Source organism: Scylla paramamosain, chromosome 5 (genome assembly GCF_035594125.1).
Source record: "Scylla paramamosain isolate STU-SP2022 chromosome 5, ASM3559412v1, whole genome shotgun sequence".
NCBI classification, from domain to species: Eukaryota; Metazoa; Arthropoda; class Malacostraca; order Decapoda; family Portunidae; genus Scylla; species Scylla paramamosain.
In genome coordinates, this window is record NC_087155.1 from 31180056 (window position 1) to 31199888 (window position 19833).

Sequence of the window (19833 nt, forward strand, 5' to 3'; positions counted from 1 at the left end):
ACAAATGTCATCCAAACATTTAGTAATTATTATTTTTTTTTTCTCTCTCTCCCTGCATCAGAGTGTATTGTAGTTATTGTTGGTACTAGTAGATAATATCCATTTCTTTCACCAAACATTGCCAGAAGACCAGTGAGATGTGTACTAAATTGTATATATTTAAATTTAAATAACTCATTGCACAAGATTATTCTGAGAAAAATCATCCAATCTGCATTTGAATAAGAGGTATCTTGTTGCAAGAATTTTGGTAAGAGAACAAATAAAACCATATTTTTTTTATTTGATTTTGAAATTAGCTGCTTGTCTTTATGTATTTGTATATCTGTCTGTATGTTTGTGTATGAATTTTGATAGAACAGTATGTTAGTGTGCACTGTTTATTAAGAAGATATATTATGTTATTTGAATATTATAATACATATTTATGACTAACTTAAGAAATTTTATGCCCTGTTTGGTGATTGATTCAAACTGAGAAGTATGTGTTGAATATGGCCTGGATAGCCTAATGAATAAAAGTTCTGCAATGTACTTATGTCTTGGAGGAATGATAGTAAATATTTTCATGTAAAGTTTGTAGAGCTGTCTTTTTTAGTTTTTATCATATTGCAATTAGAATGAAGTTTTCAAACTGTAATCCATATTGATATAATGATACAAACCCTCTCAGGCCATAAATTAATCCCTTCAATATTGGTGTCTCTCCCATGTGACAGTCAGCCATGGCACACTGTTATGAGTGATGAGTGATGGTGTGGTCATGGAGCACACTCACCACTCAGAAATTTGTCAGACCAAAAGTTAACCAGGAAGTTAGATTACAAAATATCAAAATAAGTACAAGATAGTTGTCACAGGGCAGGACACAAAGTGAAAGGATTAAGTCAAGCAGCACCAAATCAAGGTGTGTTGGTATTATTAAGTTGCATGTTGCATGGCTATAACTTCTTATGAATAACTTTTGTCCTTAACCTGCATGGCTTGTTGGCATTGAAATATCTTGGTCAACAAGAAATTTAATTCCTCTTATAAGCTATTTTGGTGGAAACAATATAACCAAATGAACGTTAGCATGACTATAGAGGAGCCATTCTTTCAATGACAAAAGTCTGCTTGACTTCTGCTTATTTCTTCCATTTTTACCTTTTCACTTCAACTTCATAATATATTTAATTTCATGCACACACACTATTTGTTTCTATTTTGTTATTTCACTTCAGGTTTGTCTCTGTCTTAGACATATGTGGCAGATGTGGGCTTGGGCTTCCAGTAATTATTTCATCTTTTTTAAAGGCAGGTTCTATATTTGCATTATTCTGTCTACTTCAGTTCATCAGGTTACCATTCTGTATAATTACATATAATTTGTCTGTTGAGTTTCATGTTTTCTGGTTCCTTCATTACAATCTGGGCTTCACCGATTGCAAGCATAGATAATTAATCTAGACTATCCATCTCATTACTGTATCTTTTGTGTACACATTCCCCTTTCACAGTACCATCTATCTATCAGTTTCTGATGCCTCACTCCTGGAGAAATCCCTCAAGAAGGTGACCATGACAGAAGAGCTCCTTATCCAAATGTTCCCTTCTTGCTTTAGCAAGTGCTTGAGATTTACTAACACGCCTTTCACACATGTATTATTTGTAGTTCCAAGTTGCCTTCCGCTCTTATCAACACCAGTTTCACTCGCACACTTTCCTTACAACCTCTTTTCACTCTTATCCACTCAATATGCCTATGCCATCTCAGCGTGTTCCTTTTCATGCATTCCACCACTCCACAATTTATACAGCTTGCTCATGTGCTTATACCACATCTCTCATACACATGCTTTGTTCTCACCCTCCCACCTTATTACTCTACATGCCTCTCTCAGATAACTCATTTCCACAATGTACACTCTTGGTTATTGTACTGTGTTCCATGTTCAGGTCTCTTGATCCATATACTAATGTAGCTATTATTATTATTATTATTATTATTATTATTATTATTATTATTATTATTATTATTATTCAAACCTCTCTTTTCATCCATAGACATTTTTTTCCTTTAATGATTCTTGAAATTGATCTTATGACATGCCATCTTTGTTCCCAAATGCTTAAATTCATTCACTTCCTTCATTCTCTTTTCTCCCATAACCACCACACCTTCCTAAAGGTGGCACACTAACTCTACAAGTTATCCTAAAATTGCATACCTCCACCTTTCTTAAATGCCATCATGTTTCTTTTCTCTACTGATCCACCTGTCTTTTAAGTTTCACTTTCCTTTTCACTTTCTGCTAATAAAACAGGGTCATTTACTAAAAGAAATGCTACTATAGTTTGTATCACTCCATTCTATGTCAGTGTTGCACCAAGATTTCCTTAGATTTTCATCTCCCTTACATAGCCACCCATAAAAACATGAAACAACCACAGACATTGTACATCCCTGTCTAACTATCAGTCTTACAGTGAAATTTCTCAAGCTCTCCTTCCATCCTCACACAAGCACTTGCATCCCTATAAAAAAAAATTTTATCCCTTCCAGTTCCTCCACCATAAATTTTCAGAGCATCCCTAAGAGCTTCTCTATCAACCCTATTACCTATATGCTTTCTTCATCTCTATAAATGTTGCATATGACTTTTAATTTTTTTTTTTTTTCATCAGTACTCTTCTATAATAATTTTAATGGCAAAAATCTAATCCACACTTTTCTTTTCCTGAATCATCCTTCTTCCTCAGCAACCATCTCAGTCACTTAAGTTAATCTCTAAGTCAAGCCTTTTCCATAGACTTTTCCTGCCACAATATGCAGACATATATCCCAATAACTATCAATTACACTTTTTCTCACAAGCTATACCCTTATATAAGGGTACAGTGCCTACCTTCTTCCACTCATCTGGTACTTTTTGCCTCCATGCCAATTCACATTAAAAGCATCCTTCATGTTACCTTTTTATCTGCATACTTCAACATTTCTGTATTTATTGCACTAATGCCAGCAGCTTTGCCACACCAGCCTAGCTATCACTTCTTCCACCTCTTGCCTACCAGTTTTTTTTTTACATTTGCCTTCATGCCCCTACTAAACACTATGAATTCCCCTATTGTCTTCTTATCCATTAAATGGTCAAAGTGCCTTTCCTATATCAATCTCTCTCTTCTGGGTTTCTTCAAAAACATTTTTTTATTCTCATTAAATTTCTCACTCTTCTTTCAACCAAATTCTTCATCTCCTCATGTAGTATATGGCAGAAAATTATTAGTTACAGGCCTCTTATATACTGCACTGTAGCACACTGTCTTCACCTGTCTTGTATATATTAACATTTGTCTCAATCTCTGCATATTCATTTCACTAGTCATATCAAAGTTATTACAAATGTAATTATATATATATATATATATATATATATATATATATATATATATATATATATATATATATATATATATATATATATATATATATATATATATATATATATATATATATGCACATTACATGTATATACATACAGTATTTTTATTTGTCTTATTTTGTGTCATCATATATTTATTTTACTTTACCTCATTTTTTTATTTGTACAGTGGAACTTCAGTTACTGAACATCTTCCTTTCCAAACAACTTGGTTTTCGAACAAAATGTTTAACTCATAATTGCTTCAGTTACTGTACCATTATTCAGCTTTCAAGAAAAGTTGCTTGATTTCAAATACTAAAAGCTGTAACAAAAGCTGCCATTTATTACTAATTTATAGTTTCAAGAAATATTTCCTTCATTTTTATATATTTGGAGGAGACACAGAGGGTAAGACAGTAATCCAATCTTTGAATTAAGTTAAATGTGATCTTATTGAAGAACCTCGATGTAAACAAACAAGGTTTGGTGCTCAGGAGTAATCCCGAGCCTCCTGTGGCTCTCTCTATGACCCACAATGCCATCACTACTGCACAACTACATTTTCTCAGTAGCTTTTCCCAGCAGCAAGATGTCTAAGTGTTATGATCACCTTCATTTTGGGTTGCTCCTCTCTGTGTCAATCTGTAAGGCTTCCCTCACTTGATTGGTGACAAAGAGAATGCCTGCATGGTCTTAAGAATATCTTTTGATGTGTTCTGTGTCACTAAGTTCATTCAATACAGCCTTTCTGGATAAAAAATTTCTAAGCTCGAGATGATGTGGTGTAGCCATCTTAGCAGCATGAGTGTCTGTCATTATCCACTAAGATGTGATGGACTGGTGTCTGAGAATGGATTAATCTATTTTACATTGATTCCTATGGGGAAAATAGTTTTCGTTTTCGAACATTTCGAATTTCAAACAGCATTCAGGAACGAATTAAGTTTGAAAACTGAGGTTCCACTATATATATATATATATATATATATATATATATATATATATATATATATATATATATATATATATATATATATATATATGATAGATGGATGTTATTGCAATAATTTATTGTGATAATGATACTGTGTTATTGATTATCCGATAATTGTTTTTCCTGTGTCATCATTTCATCCGTATCACAATACTTTTGGTTCCAAACTAGCAATAATTGATAATTTAATTTTTAGAACATGAGCATGTTGAAGTTTTTAACCACCTCGCTCTGAATGCTTAAAAAATGCGTGTTGCTCACATACGGCATAAGCCCGTGAGCGGTAACTTATCTAATTTCTAATACTATAATTCTCTCTCTCTCTCTCTCTCTCTCTCTCTCTCTCTCTCTCTCTCTCTCTCTCTCTCTCTCTCTCTCTCTCTCTCTCTCTCTCTCTCTCTCTCTCTCTCTCTCTCTCTCTGAGTCAATCATTCAGTTGTCATAGAAATAAGAGACAGTTGTTGTTGTTTTCTGGGTGCAAGTATGACACACACACACACACACACACACACACACATTTATGATTTGTGGTGGTTGGAGGGTAGTAAATTACAGAAGAGGTGGTAATGGGTGAAGGAGAAGGAAGGGAAGGCGAAGTTATCAAAAAAGAGATTAGTGGGCAGCTGTGTGTTTATGGACGTGAGTCTCTCTCTCTCTCTCTCTCTCTCTCTCTCTCTCTCTCTCTCTCTCTCTCTCTCTCTCTCTCTCTCTCTCTCTCTCTCTCTCTCTCTCTCTCTCTCTCTCTCTCTCTCTCTCTCTCTCTCTCTCTCTCTCTCTCTCTCTCTCTCTCTCTCTCTCTACACACACACACACACACACACACACACACACACACACATCGCATAGTGTAATGGTTAGCACGCTTGGCTCACAACCAAGAAGGCCTGAGTTCGAATCTCAGGTGCGACGAGGCAAATGGCCGAGCCTCTTAATGTGTAGCCCCTATTCACCTAACAGCAAGTAGGTATGGGATGTAACCTGAGGGGTTGTGACCTCACTGACCCAGTGTGTGGTGTGTCAGTGGTCTCAGTCCTATCCAAAGATCGATCACTATGAGCTCTGAGCTCTTTCCGTAGGGGAACGGCTGGCTCGGTGACCAGCAGATGACTGTAGGTGAATCACACACACACACAGACATGCATGTACAAAAGGAAGTAATAGACACATGTCAACTACCTTCATTCATCAGTAATTGTCAGAAAGTGACCTTCCCAGCCTCATCAGCATGCACACACACACACACACACACACACACACACACACACACACACACACACACACACACACACACACACACACACACACACACACACACACACACACACACCCCTACCCCCTCTGTACATTTTCAGTTTGTTAACTGCCTAAATAATAAACCGTTTATTATTATTATTATTATTATTATTATTATTATTATTATTATTATTATTATTATTATTATTATTATTAAAACACACACACACACACACACACACAGAGAGAGAGAGAGAGAGAGAGAGAGAGAGAGAGAGAGAGAGAGAGAGAGAGAGAGAGGAATAGGAGAGTAAGAGGGCAAGGAATGAACCAGGGAGGAGGGCAGGAACTTTAACTCCCCCCCCGGCCTCCCCTTCCTGGGGAGAGAGAGAGAATATGTAGGGAGAAGGGAGGGAGAAGAGGGTAAGAGGGTAAGCAATGAATAAGGGAAAGGGGAACTGTATACCCCTCTTACTGTTTACCCTCCCTGGTGAGGGGCTATAAGATGAAGAGAAGGATAGTGGGATATGGAAGATAAGGGAAGGACCATAGGGAGGAAATGATTATGTAAGGCTCTGCCAATGAGAATTCCTCATTCTGTAAGGCTTCCCTCACTAGATCAGTGATAAAGAGAATACCTCTACAGTCTAAACATTATCTTCTGATCAGTTCTGTGTCACTAAGTTCATTCAATATATCTTTTCTGGATAAATATTTTCTGAGCTGGAGATGTTGTGTAGTGGCCATCTTAGCAGTGGGAGCATCTGTCATACGCTGCAAAGACATGGTGGATGGGTGTTGGGGAACAGATTAATGCATTTTACATGGATTCCTATGGGGGAAAATAGTTTTGGTGTCTGAACATTTTGGATTTTGAACAGCATTCAGGAACAAATTACCGAAGTTCATGAACCGAGGTTCCAATATATATATATATATATATATATATATATATATATATATATATATATATATATATATATATATATATATATATATATATATATATATATATTTTTTTTTTTTTTTTTTTTTTTTTTTTTTCTGACTTGCTTAATTTATATTGCATGCTTACATGTATTTATTGAAGATTTATCCTCTTGATTTAAAAAAAAAATGGTATGTCATATTTGCTTGTAGGCACAGTCATACATCATGTGTGCAGTGTGAATGTGTTATGCACTGGAAAGTATCTATGAGGGTGGCAAGGCAGAATATACAGGGATAGAGCTGCTGTTTAACAAATCTGGACTATGACTTGCTGAAGTAGTTTCATCATTTGTGGATTAAATTAGTGTGATTACAAATGTGAACAAAAAGAGAATGTATGTAAATACATGTATGAAATACTGTAGAGGAGTTGATGATTTTTTATTGGGCTTTTTATTTTATTTTATTTTTATTTATTTATTTTATTTTATTTTATTTTATTTTATTTATTATTATTATTATTTTTTTTTTATTCTTTTTTTTTTATTAATAATCCATTGTTCATGCAAACTGTAAAAGGTTTGGGGTTGCAACTTTCTCTGGTTTAGGTTTCTAATGCATTGTCAGTGTTTTGAGCATTGTGTCAGAGAAAAGATTTATTCTCTTAATTGAATTTAAATTGAATTTAAGGGATACATGCAAGGTTTCTCACACACCACCACTCATCACTGTCAGTTTCTACCAACAAGGTTCACTAGCAAGCATTGTTGTTGTCAGTGTTGTGTCTACACTGGGGTTTTGCTTTGTATACTTCCTAATTTGAAAGTGAGAGAATGACTTATGTTTTAGAATTTCTTATGGAGATGAAGAGCTTAGTATTGGTAGGCAGTACCAACAGTTACACCTTATCCACACTACCAACCTTGAGTGACAAATACTCTGTCAACTGGAAGTGCCAACAGTGATGAGGGGTACTGTGTACAGGAGGAGCTTGATTTTGATCCACTCAAAAACCAGGGTTTTTGAGTGGATATAGTAAAAAAATGCAATGAGTATCTGAGACAAGCAGAGTTGAGAGTCCTGGAACAATTAATGAATCACATCTCAAATGTTATATTTGGTGCCATATGAGATGCATCATCCTCCAAAACATAGAAAAAAAGTAATCATGTATCTCGAAAGATTAAAGTTAACAATTAAACCAGGTTCTCATGTGATGTTTTGTCAATATAACTATCCCTCAACATTCATGGAGGCTAGATAACAGACATGTGTGAATGTTAGAAATAAAAAAAAGTCATTGGTGCATCACTTGAAAATTACTGACTCCCCACCCTATGATGGTGTGTCTCCTTATAAACACTCCTGATCTCCATTACAGTGGTATACCATCATAACCCTTAAATAATGGATGACATGTTTGCAGGGCTGAGAGGACTGACAGATACCCATATATGCATCATCAGATTTTCTATCTTAAATTAAATAGAAGTTGGTGGGAAATGTTTTGAATATGATTTTGCTACACTTACAAAGCTGCTTCCCTATCACTTTTCCCTCTGCTAGTACATACACAGCAAGATGATGATAGGGGTGATTAACTTTCATCCCAATACATGGCTAAAAGTAAACATAAGCCAGTTTCATCCACTCCCAAAACATGGAACCACATTTTTGGGACTTTTATGGTACAGTAGAAAAATATTTCTTTTTGAGATATGGGCAGAGCAGTAAGTGCAGATGGGCAAGACAAGATGGAGCTTTGATCATGTAGGCTGTAGCAAGTGCCATATCCAGCACACAGGTCACCATTCTTGCAGAGTGGGAGTTGATGAATTGTTATCGTATCACTGTTGCTGGCTGAACTGAAACACTAATGACTTGGACAAAACACCATTGCAAAGGAGAAGGATAGGCACTTGCATATATTTTATTTACTTTTTGATTTTAGGTTAAGTATTAAAGGAAATATGACAAAGAATTAGAGTTTTATCGTTATTATTTATTTATCATTATTTATTTATCAATTTATTATTTTATTTATTTATTTATTATTTATTTATTTATCTCTATTTATTAATTAAAAAAAAATTCTCATTGGAGGTTCCTAGAAAAAGCAGTGGCACCTCTCTTTTTTTTTTCTTTTTTTTTTCCAGGCCAGTGCCTCTCCTATATAAAAAAAAGTTTTATATATATATATATATATATATATATATATATATATATATATATATATATATATATATATATATATATATATATATATATATATATATATATATATATATATATATATATATATATATATATATATATATATATATATATACATACATATATATATTTATTGAGTGGAACCTTGGTTCTAGAACTTAATTAGTTCCTGAATGCCATTCAAAATCCAAACTGTTCGAAAACCGAAACAATTTCCCCATCGGAATCAATGTAAAATGAATTAATCTGTTCCCAGACACCCGTCTACCTGGTCTTAGCAGCTTATGACAGTTGCTCCCATAGCCAAGATGGCTGCTTCACATCAGTTCACAAATGATTTATCCAGAAAGGATACACTGAATGAACTTAGTGACACAGAACTCATCAGAAGATACTATTTAGACCATACAGGTATTCTCTTTTGTCACTGATCTAGTGGAGAAGCCTTACTGAAGGACACAGAAAGGAGCAACCCACTTACTGCCAAAATGAAGATGATTATAACACTTAGACATCTTGCTGCTGGGAAAATCTGGAAAAATGCAGTTGTGCAGCAGTGATGACACTGGGAGTCATTGAGAGAGCCATAAGTGGCTTGGGATGACTCTGAACACCGAAAACCATTTGTTTACATTGAGGCTTTTCAACGGAATCACATTTACTTTATTCCAAAGATTGAATTACTGTCTTACACTCTGTGTCTCTCCCTCAAATATATAAAAAGGAAGTAAATATTTCTAGAAACAATAAATTAGTAATAAACAGCAGCTTTTGCTCTGTTTTTTAATATTTGGAATTAAATAACTTTGTTCTAGAACCAAATCATGGTACTGCAATGGAAGCAATAGTGAATTCAGAATTTTGTTCGAAAAGGGAGGCGTTCAATAACCGAGGTTCCAATATATATATATATATATATATATATATATATATATATATATATATATATATATATATATATATATATATATATATATATATATATATATATATATATATATATATATATATATATATATATATATATATATATATATATATATATATATATATATATATATATATATGAGGTGAACAGGGATACACCAGAATATCTTCTTCATTTGTTACTTGTAATGTTTCACCTTATGCAGAAAGCATCATCAGGCTAAAAAGTATAAAAGTATACTTATTGTTTTTATGTTTTTTAGCCTGGTGATGCTTTTTGCATAAGGTGAAATGTTGCAAGCAATAAATGAAGAAGATACTCTGGTGTATCCCTGTTCACCTCATATATATATATATATATATATATATATATATATATATATATATATATATATATATATATATATATATATATATATTGGAACCTCAGTTATTGAACACCTCCCTTTTCGAACAAAATTCTGAATTCATTATTGCTTCCATTGCAGTACCATGATTTGGTTCTAGAATATATATATATATATATATATATATATATATATATATATATATATATATATATATATATATATATATATATATATATATATATATATATATATATATATATATATTGGTGATCTCACTCCATCCTTTCTACTGCCATGCTCTTACTACCAATGCTGCATCACCGCTGCCATCACCACCACACCACCACAGACTCCTCCTGTCTCCCTTACTTTATATCACTTCACAATTTCACCTTCTCTAGAGTCAGCACTTTCTTCGCACACTTATGGGCGTCTTCAGCAGATGTCTTCAAATGTCTGTTAGGGACCATGGCAATGTTAACATAGACATGGTCACATTATGAGTAAGGGCATGGGAAAAGAACAACTGGACAGCAATGGGAAACATACTCAATAGGCTGCCAAAAATGCTCTAAATTGACAACACCACCAGACAGCAGAGGAAATGCAGGTTGATGTGGTGGGCCATGCCATCAGTGAAATTTGAACTGGTGGCAACCCATGAAAAATCTAATCTGCATACATTTCCCTTCTGGCACCAATTCATAAATTATCAAAGCCTTCAATGTTGAACCCACCATTGTTAAGGGCTAGCTGTACTTGTCCATTATAAGTATAATTTCAGTAACATAAGACGCTATTTAACTAAAAACTGCAGTATGGTGTGGAAAAAAATTTTGCATATAGTATTTTAAAGTATTTAATTGGTAGTACTGAGGCTGATGCCATATGAGCTGCATACAGTTGTTTACCACGTGAACTTTGTCAAGATAACATCATAGATGTTGATCAAATGATATTTATGATTTTAATGATTTTTTTTTTTTTTTTTAATGCCATGTTTTTACAAGTAGATTTATTTGTAGAAAGTGATATATATCCATGGGCATTTGTTTATTCTTTTCCCAATGAATCCATTAGTGCCCAGTCCTCAGAATTGATGAATACATTTTCCTCAGTGTGATATTTTACAAGATGTTGAGTTGTTGAAAATATATATAGCTGTGACTGTTGTCATCATCTGCATCTTGTAGGTCATCAAACAAGATACTTTATTTGCCTCATCTACCATCAGTCTTCTGTGGGGTCTCTACAGAAGTAGTTTCTGGCAGGGACAGGGTCTCAAAGACTTAACAGTATACATATAAACTGTATGAATGTTAAATACTTCAACATTTCAGAGCTAAAGTACTGGGAAACATCTGTGAGAGAGAACATTTAAATAACTAATATAATAAAAATATGCTTGTTTGGAGAGACATAGTGGGGAGGCTCCTTTCTTGACCACAAAGATTGTGTGAAGTACTGTCTGAGCGATGTGCAGTACACTAGTAGTCTGTCTGGGAAAAGAAATTCTGTAACAAATTGATTGTTGAATTTATTAGTTAACTAATTGTTATCATCCATTCCTTCACTTTTCATCTTTGTTTTATTTTCTAATTTATCTGTCTAGATTCTAAGATGTGAATTATGAAGATTTACATTAGTGGCTCAAAATTGTTGTGAAGAAAATGCCAATTATAAAATATATCGATCTTTATAACTGATCTAATTGAAAAGAAAATATAGATATACTGTAGAGTATGTGACAACACATGGTCATTATATGACAACTGCAATAACCCATTGAAATTTTAATTTAATTTGATTTAATTTAGTTTAAATTTTTATTTAATTTTAATTTAATTTAATTGAAATAACGAACCAAAACTGGCATAACAAATTTGCCACTTGTGCGATTACTGGAGTTTTTATAAATATTTAATTGGAATGATGAACCAAAAATAGCAATACAAACTTGCCATTCATGCGAGCACTGAAGTTTTAATTAAAATTTAATTGGAATAACAAACCAGTACAACTCACAAGACTAACTCACCAGCTGTGTGAGCCACTGCTCTCTTATCTGTCACCCGTCCCTTCCTCCTTTTTTTTTTCCTTTTCTCTCCCTTCTTTTGCCCTATCTCAAACCTCCCTCCCTGTCATCTCCCCTCCCCCTTATAGAGATAAGGGACTAGAGACTTACTCTATCTAGCCATCCTTAGGATTGTTCTTACTTTTACAGAGAGAGAGAGAGAGAGAGAGAGAGAGAGAGAGAGAGAGAGAGAGAGAGAGAGAGAGAGAGATGGAGGGAGGGAGGGAGGGAAGGATGGAAGGAGGAGGGCAGGGAAGAGAAAGATGTGTATATATAGAGAGAGAGAGAGAGAGAGAGAGAGAGAGAGAGAGAGAGAGAGGTGAAATAGTTCTCTGGAAAAGGTCAAAAGGAGAGATACAGCTCCAAATTATAAGGGGGGGTTTACTGTATGTATATGCGTGATGCCGACAGTAGGTAAAGGTGTGGTCACACGAGCAATGCAAAACTCAGGGTGATAATGTGCGAGACTTGGGATGGTAAGAAATTTGGACTAGGAGTGAAACTCGGAAGGGTGTTGTATATATATATTTGTTGTGTTATTTTAAATGCAAATGTGCTCATTTTGATGTATTTTTTTTAGATTGTATATTTTTTATTATTTTCTGGTTCCTTGGAACTAATTAATTTTTTTTTTGTTACCATAACGCACTTTTGCCATAACAAAACGCTACACTGGAATGAATCATGTTTGTTGTCACGTACCCTACTCTATTTGTAATTCCTATTAATTAATTCATTCTTAATTTATTCTTATATTTTGTTAGGGATGGGATGTATCATTTTGTATAACTTCAAATTACAGTAGATTCAAGTTATAACTATATTTTCAATTTGCAAGTATTACTGGGTGCTTGAGAAATCATTTAAAGTACCTGTGACATTTGTCACCTAACAACATATATTCTTGGAACCTTGTATAGGACAGATTTTTACATATATACAGTAGAAGTATACAAGTTATATATATATATATATATATATATATATATATATATATATATATATATATATATATATATATATATATATATATATATATATATATATATAATTATGATGACCATTACTTTGAATTTTCATCAGTGTTACTGAATTTAAATTTAGATTTATACTTTATATGGCAGATTCTGAACTTGAGTTACATTGGAGAGTGAAGGAAGAGTGCATTATGATCTAGCTAGTGACATTGTTAGGTTTGATCATCTACAACTCCTCCGATATTTTTTGTCATAAAGATGTTTGTAGTAAAACTCCAGACAGGGTGTATAGCAGAATGGAACTTGTCTGATAACTGTGGCTTAATCTTTAATCTTTTCAGTAGCTAGTACCTGTACATTTGAACAAAGTAGAATACTGAACATCATTGGTAGTGTTATGCTTGAATTGATTTATTTTATTATTTTTCACACACACACACACACACACACACACACACACACACACACACACACACACACACACACACACACACTTGTTTATTTCTTATTTATGTTTTTATTTTATCATAGGTAATCTATTTATTGCATATTTGTATGCGTGCATATAAAAGTTTCAGTGTGGCTTGATGGATAAATTGTAATGTGTGATGATGCTTTAAAGCAATCCTTAGTTGCAGTTACTGTAATTCAACATAAGTGGGTCTGTTGTTGTTTTTCATATTCATCTGTGTGATTGCATGTCTGAGTCCTTTTGTCTTTGTTGTTTCATCAGTTTCTGGGTTGACCGTACAAGAATGGACAGGTATGGTCTCAGTGCAGTTGATGGCTGATCCATTTTGAGATGAAAAAAAGTGGATTATGCTGTTGAAAAGCAGATGTTTTCATTATTCAAAAGTAACATAAATAAATTTATTTTTTTCTTATTTATTATTTTATTTATTTATTTTATCTTTTCTTCTATTCTTCTCTTTTTGTATTTTGGTGTAATACATGTGACTGATTAAGAAGCAAAACAATGAAGCTGAATGTTATGAATATCTTCCCTCCCTATGTAAAAGTATTCCTAGCATGAAATTATATTTTGTAAGATAAGTTTTATAATTTACACAGTTTGGTCCATGGGAAGAATAATTTGTAATTTTATATTTTTATTAACTTTGATTGTAATAATTTTGTAGAGTTGACTTGTAATGAGTTTTTGCAACATTTTCCTTGGGGTAGTGAGGCACCTGTAGTGATTCCTATAATGGCTGTCATTAAATATGCATTTCATATTCTCATAGAAAGCTGCATGTTAGGTGTTCCCTGGTGACCACAGGGTGTGGCTGTCCACTGCCCAACGTGCCTTCAGCGCCCAGCCAGCATGCTACTGTACACAAGTCTTTGCTTGGCTTGTATTTGCATGGTTATTTATTTATTTTTTTTTATTTCTTTTCTGTTCTTGCTCTTTTGATTCAATTTACTTGATGCATTCATAACTAATATTTTGTAACAAGAGAAGCAGTTTGAGGACTTACTTCATTTCTTTAGATCCCATCTTCCTTGATGGCAAGTCACTCATGTATAATCAACTTGTATTGATACCAACAGTATTGTTTTGGTAATTTCTTGTAAATTCATAAATACACTTTATGGCTGTGTATTCACTTAATAACCGATCTTTTCAAGCATAGTCATGCTTATCATGCTATGACTTAAAAGCTACTAGAAAATGTAATGACTGCAAACATTAATATTTCTTTTTCCTTCTTTTTCTCGGTGCTGTCGTTGTCCTCCCATCACTCCACCTTGGGCTGTGTTACTTCTTGAACACTGAAATTTTTCTAAACCCATGATTAATTTTCAATGCTATTCAATAAAACTGGGCCTCTGTTTCCACATTTAAAATTAATGTCACATTCATGTGGTACATCTTAATTTTCAAATTATTTTCAAAATACGTGTGATATCCATAATACAACACTGTAATGTAATGCACCCAAAATTTCACTATACTGTGGCGTGCATTTGTGGTGGTTATATTGGTGACTGTTCATGCTCTGTGGTCAATGATATTATAATGGGAATTTTTGAAAACTGATACAACAACATCATACATGACTGCTATTATGAAACCCGGACGTGAACTTCCCATGGACCAACAGTTCATCAGTTACTGAGTAGCCAGTCAGCATTAATGTTTCTCACCATGGGGGGTTGCACAGGAGCAACAAGTTACTATGCAGGGAGCAGTTTGAGCTCCTCAACACTAGTCAGATCCCCTGGGGATTCGTTGGTTGATGTCCCAGGAGGTTCTGGGGCCATGGTGAGGAAGAGGAGTCAGCTCATACCGCGGGACTCTGGTTCATCTCTAGGCTCGGAGTCGTCTGTCACCCCATCCTGTGCAATGCACCATAGTCACACCTATTCAACTGGTGAGTAAACCATTAAAACAAACCATTGCTTGTTGATGAGACTCAGCTAGCAATAATTTTGGAAAGATATTTTGCCTTTCTAGGGAAACATGTCATTAACTAAATATGTTATATTTTGTATAATTCTTGTGAAAGTGTAAACAAAAGTTCTTATTCAAAATGGAAAATATAACAAAACTTGAATATTTTTTTTGTAAGTGGTAACAGTAAGTGCTGAAATGTTAGACATAAAAAAATCAAGATATTATTATTTGAGTATTATCAGAAATGCCAACCATGGGAGGGTGTTCATATATTCTAAAAAAAAAAATTTCCCTTAATATTCCAGAACTACTTAGATTACTAGGAATTTCTGAATTCTTTCCAAGTAGCACTTAAATTACTAGAACTATGTATCATGAAGACTTGCAAAACTGCACCTAACCTTGTGATCCACCAGGTCTGATGCACCACACACTGGACAGGGAGAGCATGCGGCGGGTGTCCAGTACTGGTAGCATTGGCTGCATCTCTCCTGGAGATCAGGATCATTTGAAGGACCTCCAAGATTCCTCAGCTGAAGAGACAGATACATCTGGGTATGCTTTGGAGGGTAGCACCTTCACCATGGGGGGAAGGTAAGCATCACAGGAGAGTTTTTATTTCTCATTATGGATGGAAATGTGTAGTAGATTTAAGGAATACTAATTGGTGTGTGATAAAAATATGAAAGACTTTAAGGTTCTACTTTGTACTTTATGAGAAACATCATCCTAGAGCTAGCAACTTTGGTCATTGTTCATTACCCTTTGTTTAGCAGTATTATTAATATAACCAACCATATTTTGATTATCATAGAAAGTTGTCTAGTTCAATATAACAAATCCAAATTTTACTCATTCCTACTCTTGATATTGTACTTCACAGCTCAAGTGATATTTTATTAAAAATAAATAAATAATTATATAAAGATATGCTAATTTCTTACAGTTTATTAAAATTCCAGTATCAGCTTTCTGGAAGTAGTTGCTCACAAAACCCTTAATATGAATGTAGGAATTATGGTGTAATGCACTTGCTACTCTCATGCATCACATACATCATAAACATTGTTAAGTTTGCTACAGAACACAATCAGTATTCGTTTTCACTGCAGGCCATCTCTGCATTCCATTACATCTCGCCATCACAAGTTTGTTATATATAGTGTAATTTATGACAGAGGAACAATCTTTATGTCACAAAGGCTTTCAAAATCAGTTATGAATAAAAGTTGAGGTATTCAGGATTAAATTATCATATTTTGAGACATGTTTGAAATGTCATCTTTGTATGGTTAGTCTCCATTATATAATTTTATGAGGTGTTGAGTGTTGATTGACAATTTTTCTATTATTTGCTAATGCATTCATCCATTTCATCCACTAGCATAAGGAACAAGGGACCCAAGAAAAGGTTGGTTAGAAACTTTTTATTTTCCTGTTTACATTTTTTTCATTTACAGTTGGGGTGAGCCATGAGGTTAAACACATGAACAAGCCTTGTTTTGTCATTCCATTAAAGGTGGAGGATTCCATTCATTGTAACATCTCAGAATCTTTCTTTTTTTATTTACTTATTTTTTCAGAAAATATCTTGTTCAAAAATGTCAATTCGTGGACCTCCTTGATTTAAAACCCTTGTGCCAAGTGGTCTTTATTGCCTGATTCTAGTGATAATTTATTCCACAAAAGAGAAAACTTGAGTATTTATTAACTGACTGTCTTTGTCATACACTGGCTGTCTTGTGTGACCCGATGCCTATCACCCACAGCCACGTGTCCCTCTCTAACCATGACATCTCATCATGCTATTAATTTCTTACTGAGAATGCTATTCCAGCATTAAGTAATTTGTACATAAACTGCTTTTTCATGTATAAATCAATTAAATGCACTAAGTATAAGGTTTTAGAGTATGTGTCTTTAGTAAATATTTTTTGCATGTCAAAATGTAACTGAAGAAAAGGCTAAGTATTAAAAGCTTGGAGCCCTTTCCTTAAGAGCTTAATATTCCCACACACACACACACACACACACACACACACACACACACACACACACACTATATATATATATATATATATATATATATATATATATATATATATATATATATATATATATATATATATATATATATATATATATATATATATATATATATATATATATATATATATATATATATATATATATGTTACATTATTTTCTGCTTTCTAAAATGTTATCCAATGTTTTGAGGAAAAGACAAGTTTGTATAAAGATAATGTTTATTTGTAATTACAATAAGTTAGCCAGAAATAGTGAAATTGACACCAAAGCTATAATAGCTTGTGGCAAAATTTATGGCAGAGTCAAATAAAGGAGTTGAGATCTAAGAGAAAGAGTAAAGAAGACATTGATTTGGTCTTGAAAAAGGTTCTTGAAACATGCCAACCTGATAGACAGGTTTTATATAATAGTGCTACCTGGTGGCTGCCACTGTGACAAAGGTTGGCTCATCCAAAGATGGATCTGTCTTTCAACAAAATTATAATTATGTTTTTCCTGACAAGTAACATTCAAACATATGAAAAAATATATACAGTACCCTCCCGAGTTTCGTGATGCTCAAGTTCGTCTCCTAGGCAGCTTGCTCACCAACACAATCAGTTGTACGAAACCAATTGTACGCAACTGGTTGCATACATTTGGTCACCTTGAGGTCCTCACACCAGAGCAATTTTTAGTTTCAACAATGTCATGAGACGAAGAGGATGTGGTTTTGCTTTGGTGCATAAGCAGAAGGAAAAAAGAGATCATGGTTTCATCCATATTTCATAAAAAATACTCACTTGCTGCCATGCCTTTACTGCAACATCATTATTGGAGTATTCATTCAAAGTGCATTTGTAAATGCATGGATATTTTTCTATTTCTTATACAAATTTAATGTTCCTGGCCTGTTCATCACTTGCCATTGCAGCAGCAGCCATGATGCTAGCAATCAAAGGCACAGAACACCCTCTCTTCAGCGATTTCACAATGCAACTGATTGTCACATGACCAGCATAGCCCTGAGTTTTTTGTTGCTTTGACAAATATTGTCATATTTACCTGCCGTCTGCATCACATGTATACATATAGTAAATCCCGCTTATGTTGGAGCTGTATATATCCCTTCTCTCTCTCTCTCTCTCTCTCTCTCTCTCTCTCTCTCTCTCTCTCTCTCTCTCTCTCTCTCTCTCTCTCTCTCTCTCTCTCTCTCTCTCTCTCTCTCTCTCTCTCTCTCTCTCTCTCTCTCTCTCTCTCTCTCTCTCTCTCTCTCTCTCTCTCTCTCTCTCTCTCTCTCTCTCTCTCTCTCTGTGAAATTAAAAACAATCCTGAGGATTGCTAAATAGAATGAGACTCATTGAGAATGAAAATGGAATTATACAAGAGTGAGAAAAGATGAAGCAAAAATGACAGTGGGAGAGAGAGTGAGGGGAGGTGACAGGGAGAGAGGTTTGAGACAAGGTGAAAGGGAGAGGAAAGGAAAAAGAGGAGGAAGGGACATAACTGGGGAAGGAGGGTACATGGGGCAAAGTAAGTGGAGGAAGGGCGAAGGAAGAAAATGGAAGGACAAGGAAAAAGTAGAAAGAATAAATATAAGCAGCAAGGGTTAAAAGTGAGTGAAGAATTAAAGGGAGAGAGGAAGTATTAAGAAATACAATAATTATTCCCTTTTCCTGTCCCCTTCTTTTCATTTTTCCTCACATCCATTCCCTTTGCATTTATGCTCCTTCCATCCATGTTCATTCTCAATCAGTCTCATTCTATTTAGCAATCCTGAGGATTATCCTTATTCTCTCTCTCTCTCTCTCTCTCTCTCTCTCTCTCTCTCTCTCTCTCTCTCTCTCTCTCTCTCTCTCTCTCTCTCTCTCTCTCTCTCTCTCTCTCTCTCTCTCTCTCTCTCTCTCTCTCTCTCTCTCTCTCTCTCTCTGTCACACACACACACACACACTTCTGAATCATCCACGTCTCAGAAACATGCTGCCGCCTGACGCGCCTCGCCCGGCCCGTGCCACCAGACACCACAACAAGATAACGCCCCTAAAGGCGCCGCGTACGGACCGGTACAGACTCAGTGCAATTCCCACTATGGTGCAAGCCATCAATCAATGGTCCCTTCTAGATTTGACTTACCTTTAGGATTAATGTCAAGTATTTCCCCACCCCCAATGTACATTTTCAGTTTGTTGACTGCCTAAAGAATAAACCGTTTATTATTATTATTATTATTATTACACACACACAGAGAGAGAGAGAGAGAGAGAGAGAGAGAGATGGAAGGAGGGAGGGTGGATGAGATAG

At 34.5% G+C, this 19833-nt stretch overlaps 1 protein-coding gene across 32 annotated transcripts in view; it reads left to right on the top strand.

Annotated features, from left to right (window-relative positions):
* Positions 1 to 19833, top strand: part of LOC135100828 (stromal interaction molecule homolog) — a 120422-nt gene that overhangs the window by 89738 nt on the left and 10851 nt on the right. For 12 of the 32 annotated variants that reach the window (XM_064004207.1, XM_064004210.1, XM_064004208.1 and 9 more), the window contains 3 exons: positions 15212 to 15481; positions 15921 to 16098; positions 16889 to 16915. In XM_064004207.1, the coding sequence (XP_063860277.1) occupies positions 15212 to 15481; positions 15921 to 16098; positions 16889 to 16915 (475 nt within the window). The remainder of the gene's footprint in view (positions 1 to 15211; positions 15482 to 15920; positions 16099 to 16888; positions 16916 to 19833) is intronic. The other 20 variants (XM_064004223.1, XM_064004220.1, XM_064004235.1 and 17 more) reach the window with 3 other exon arrangements.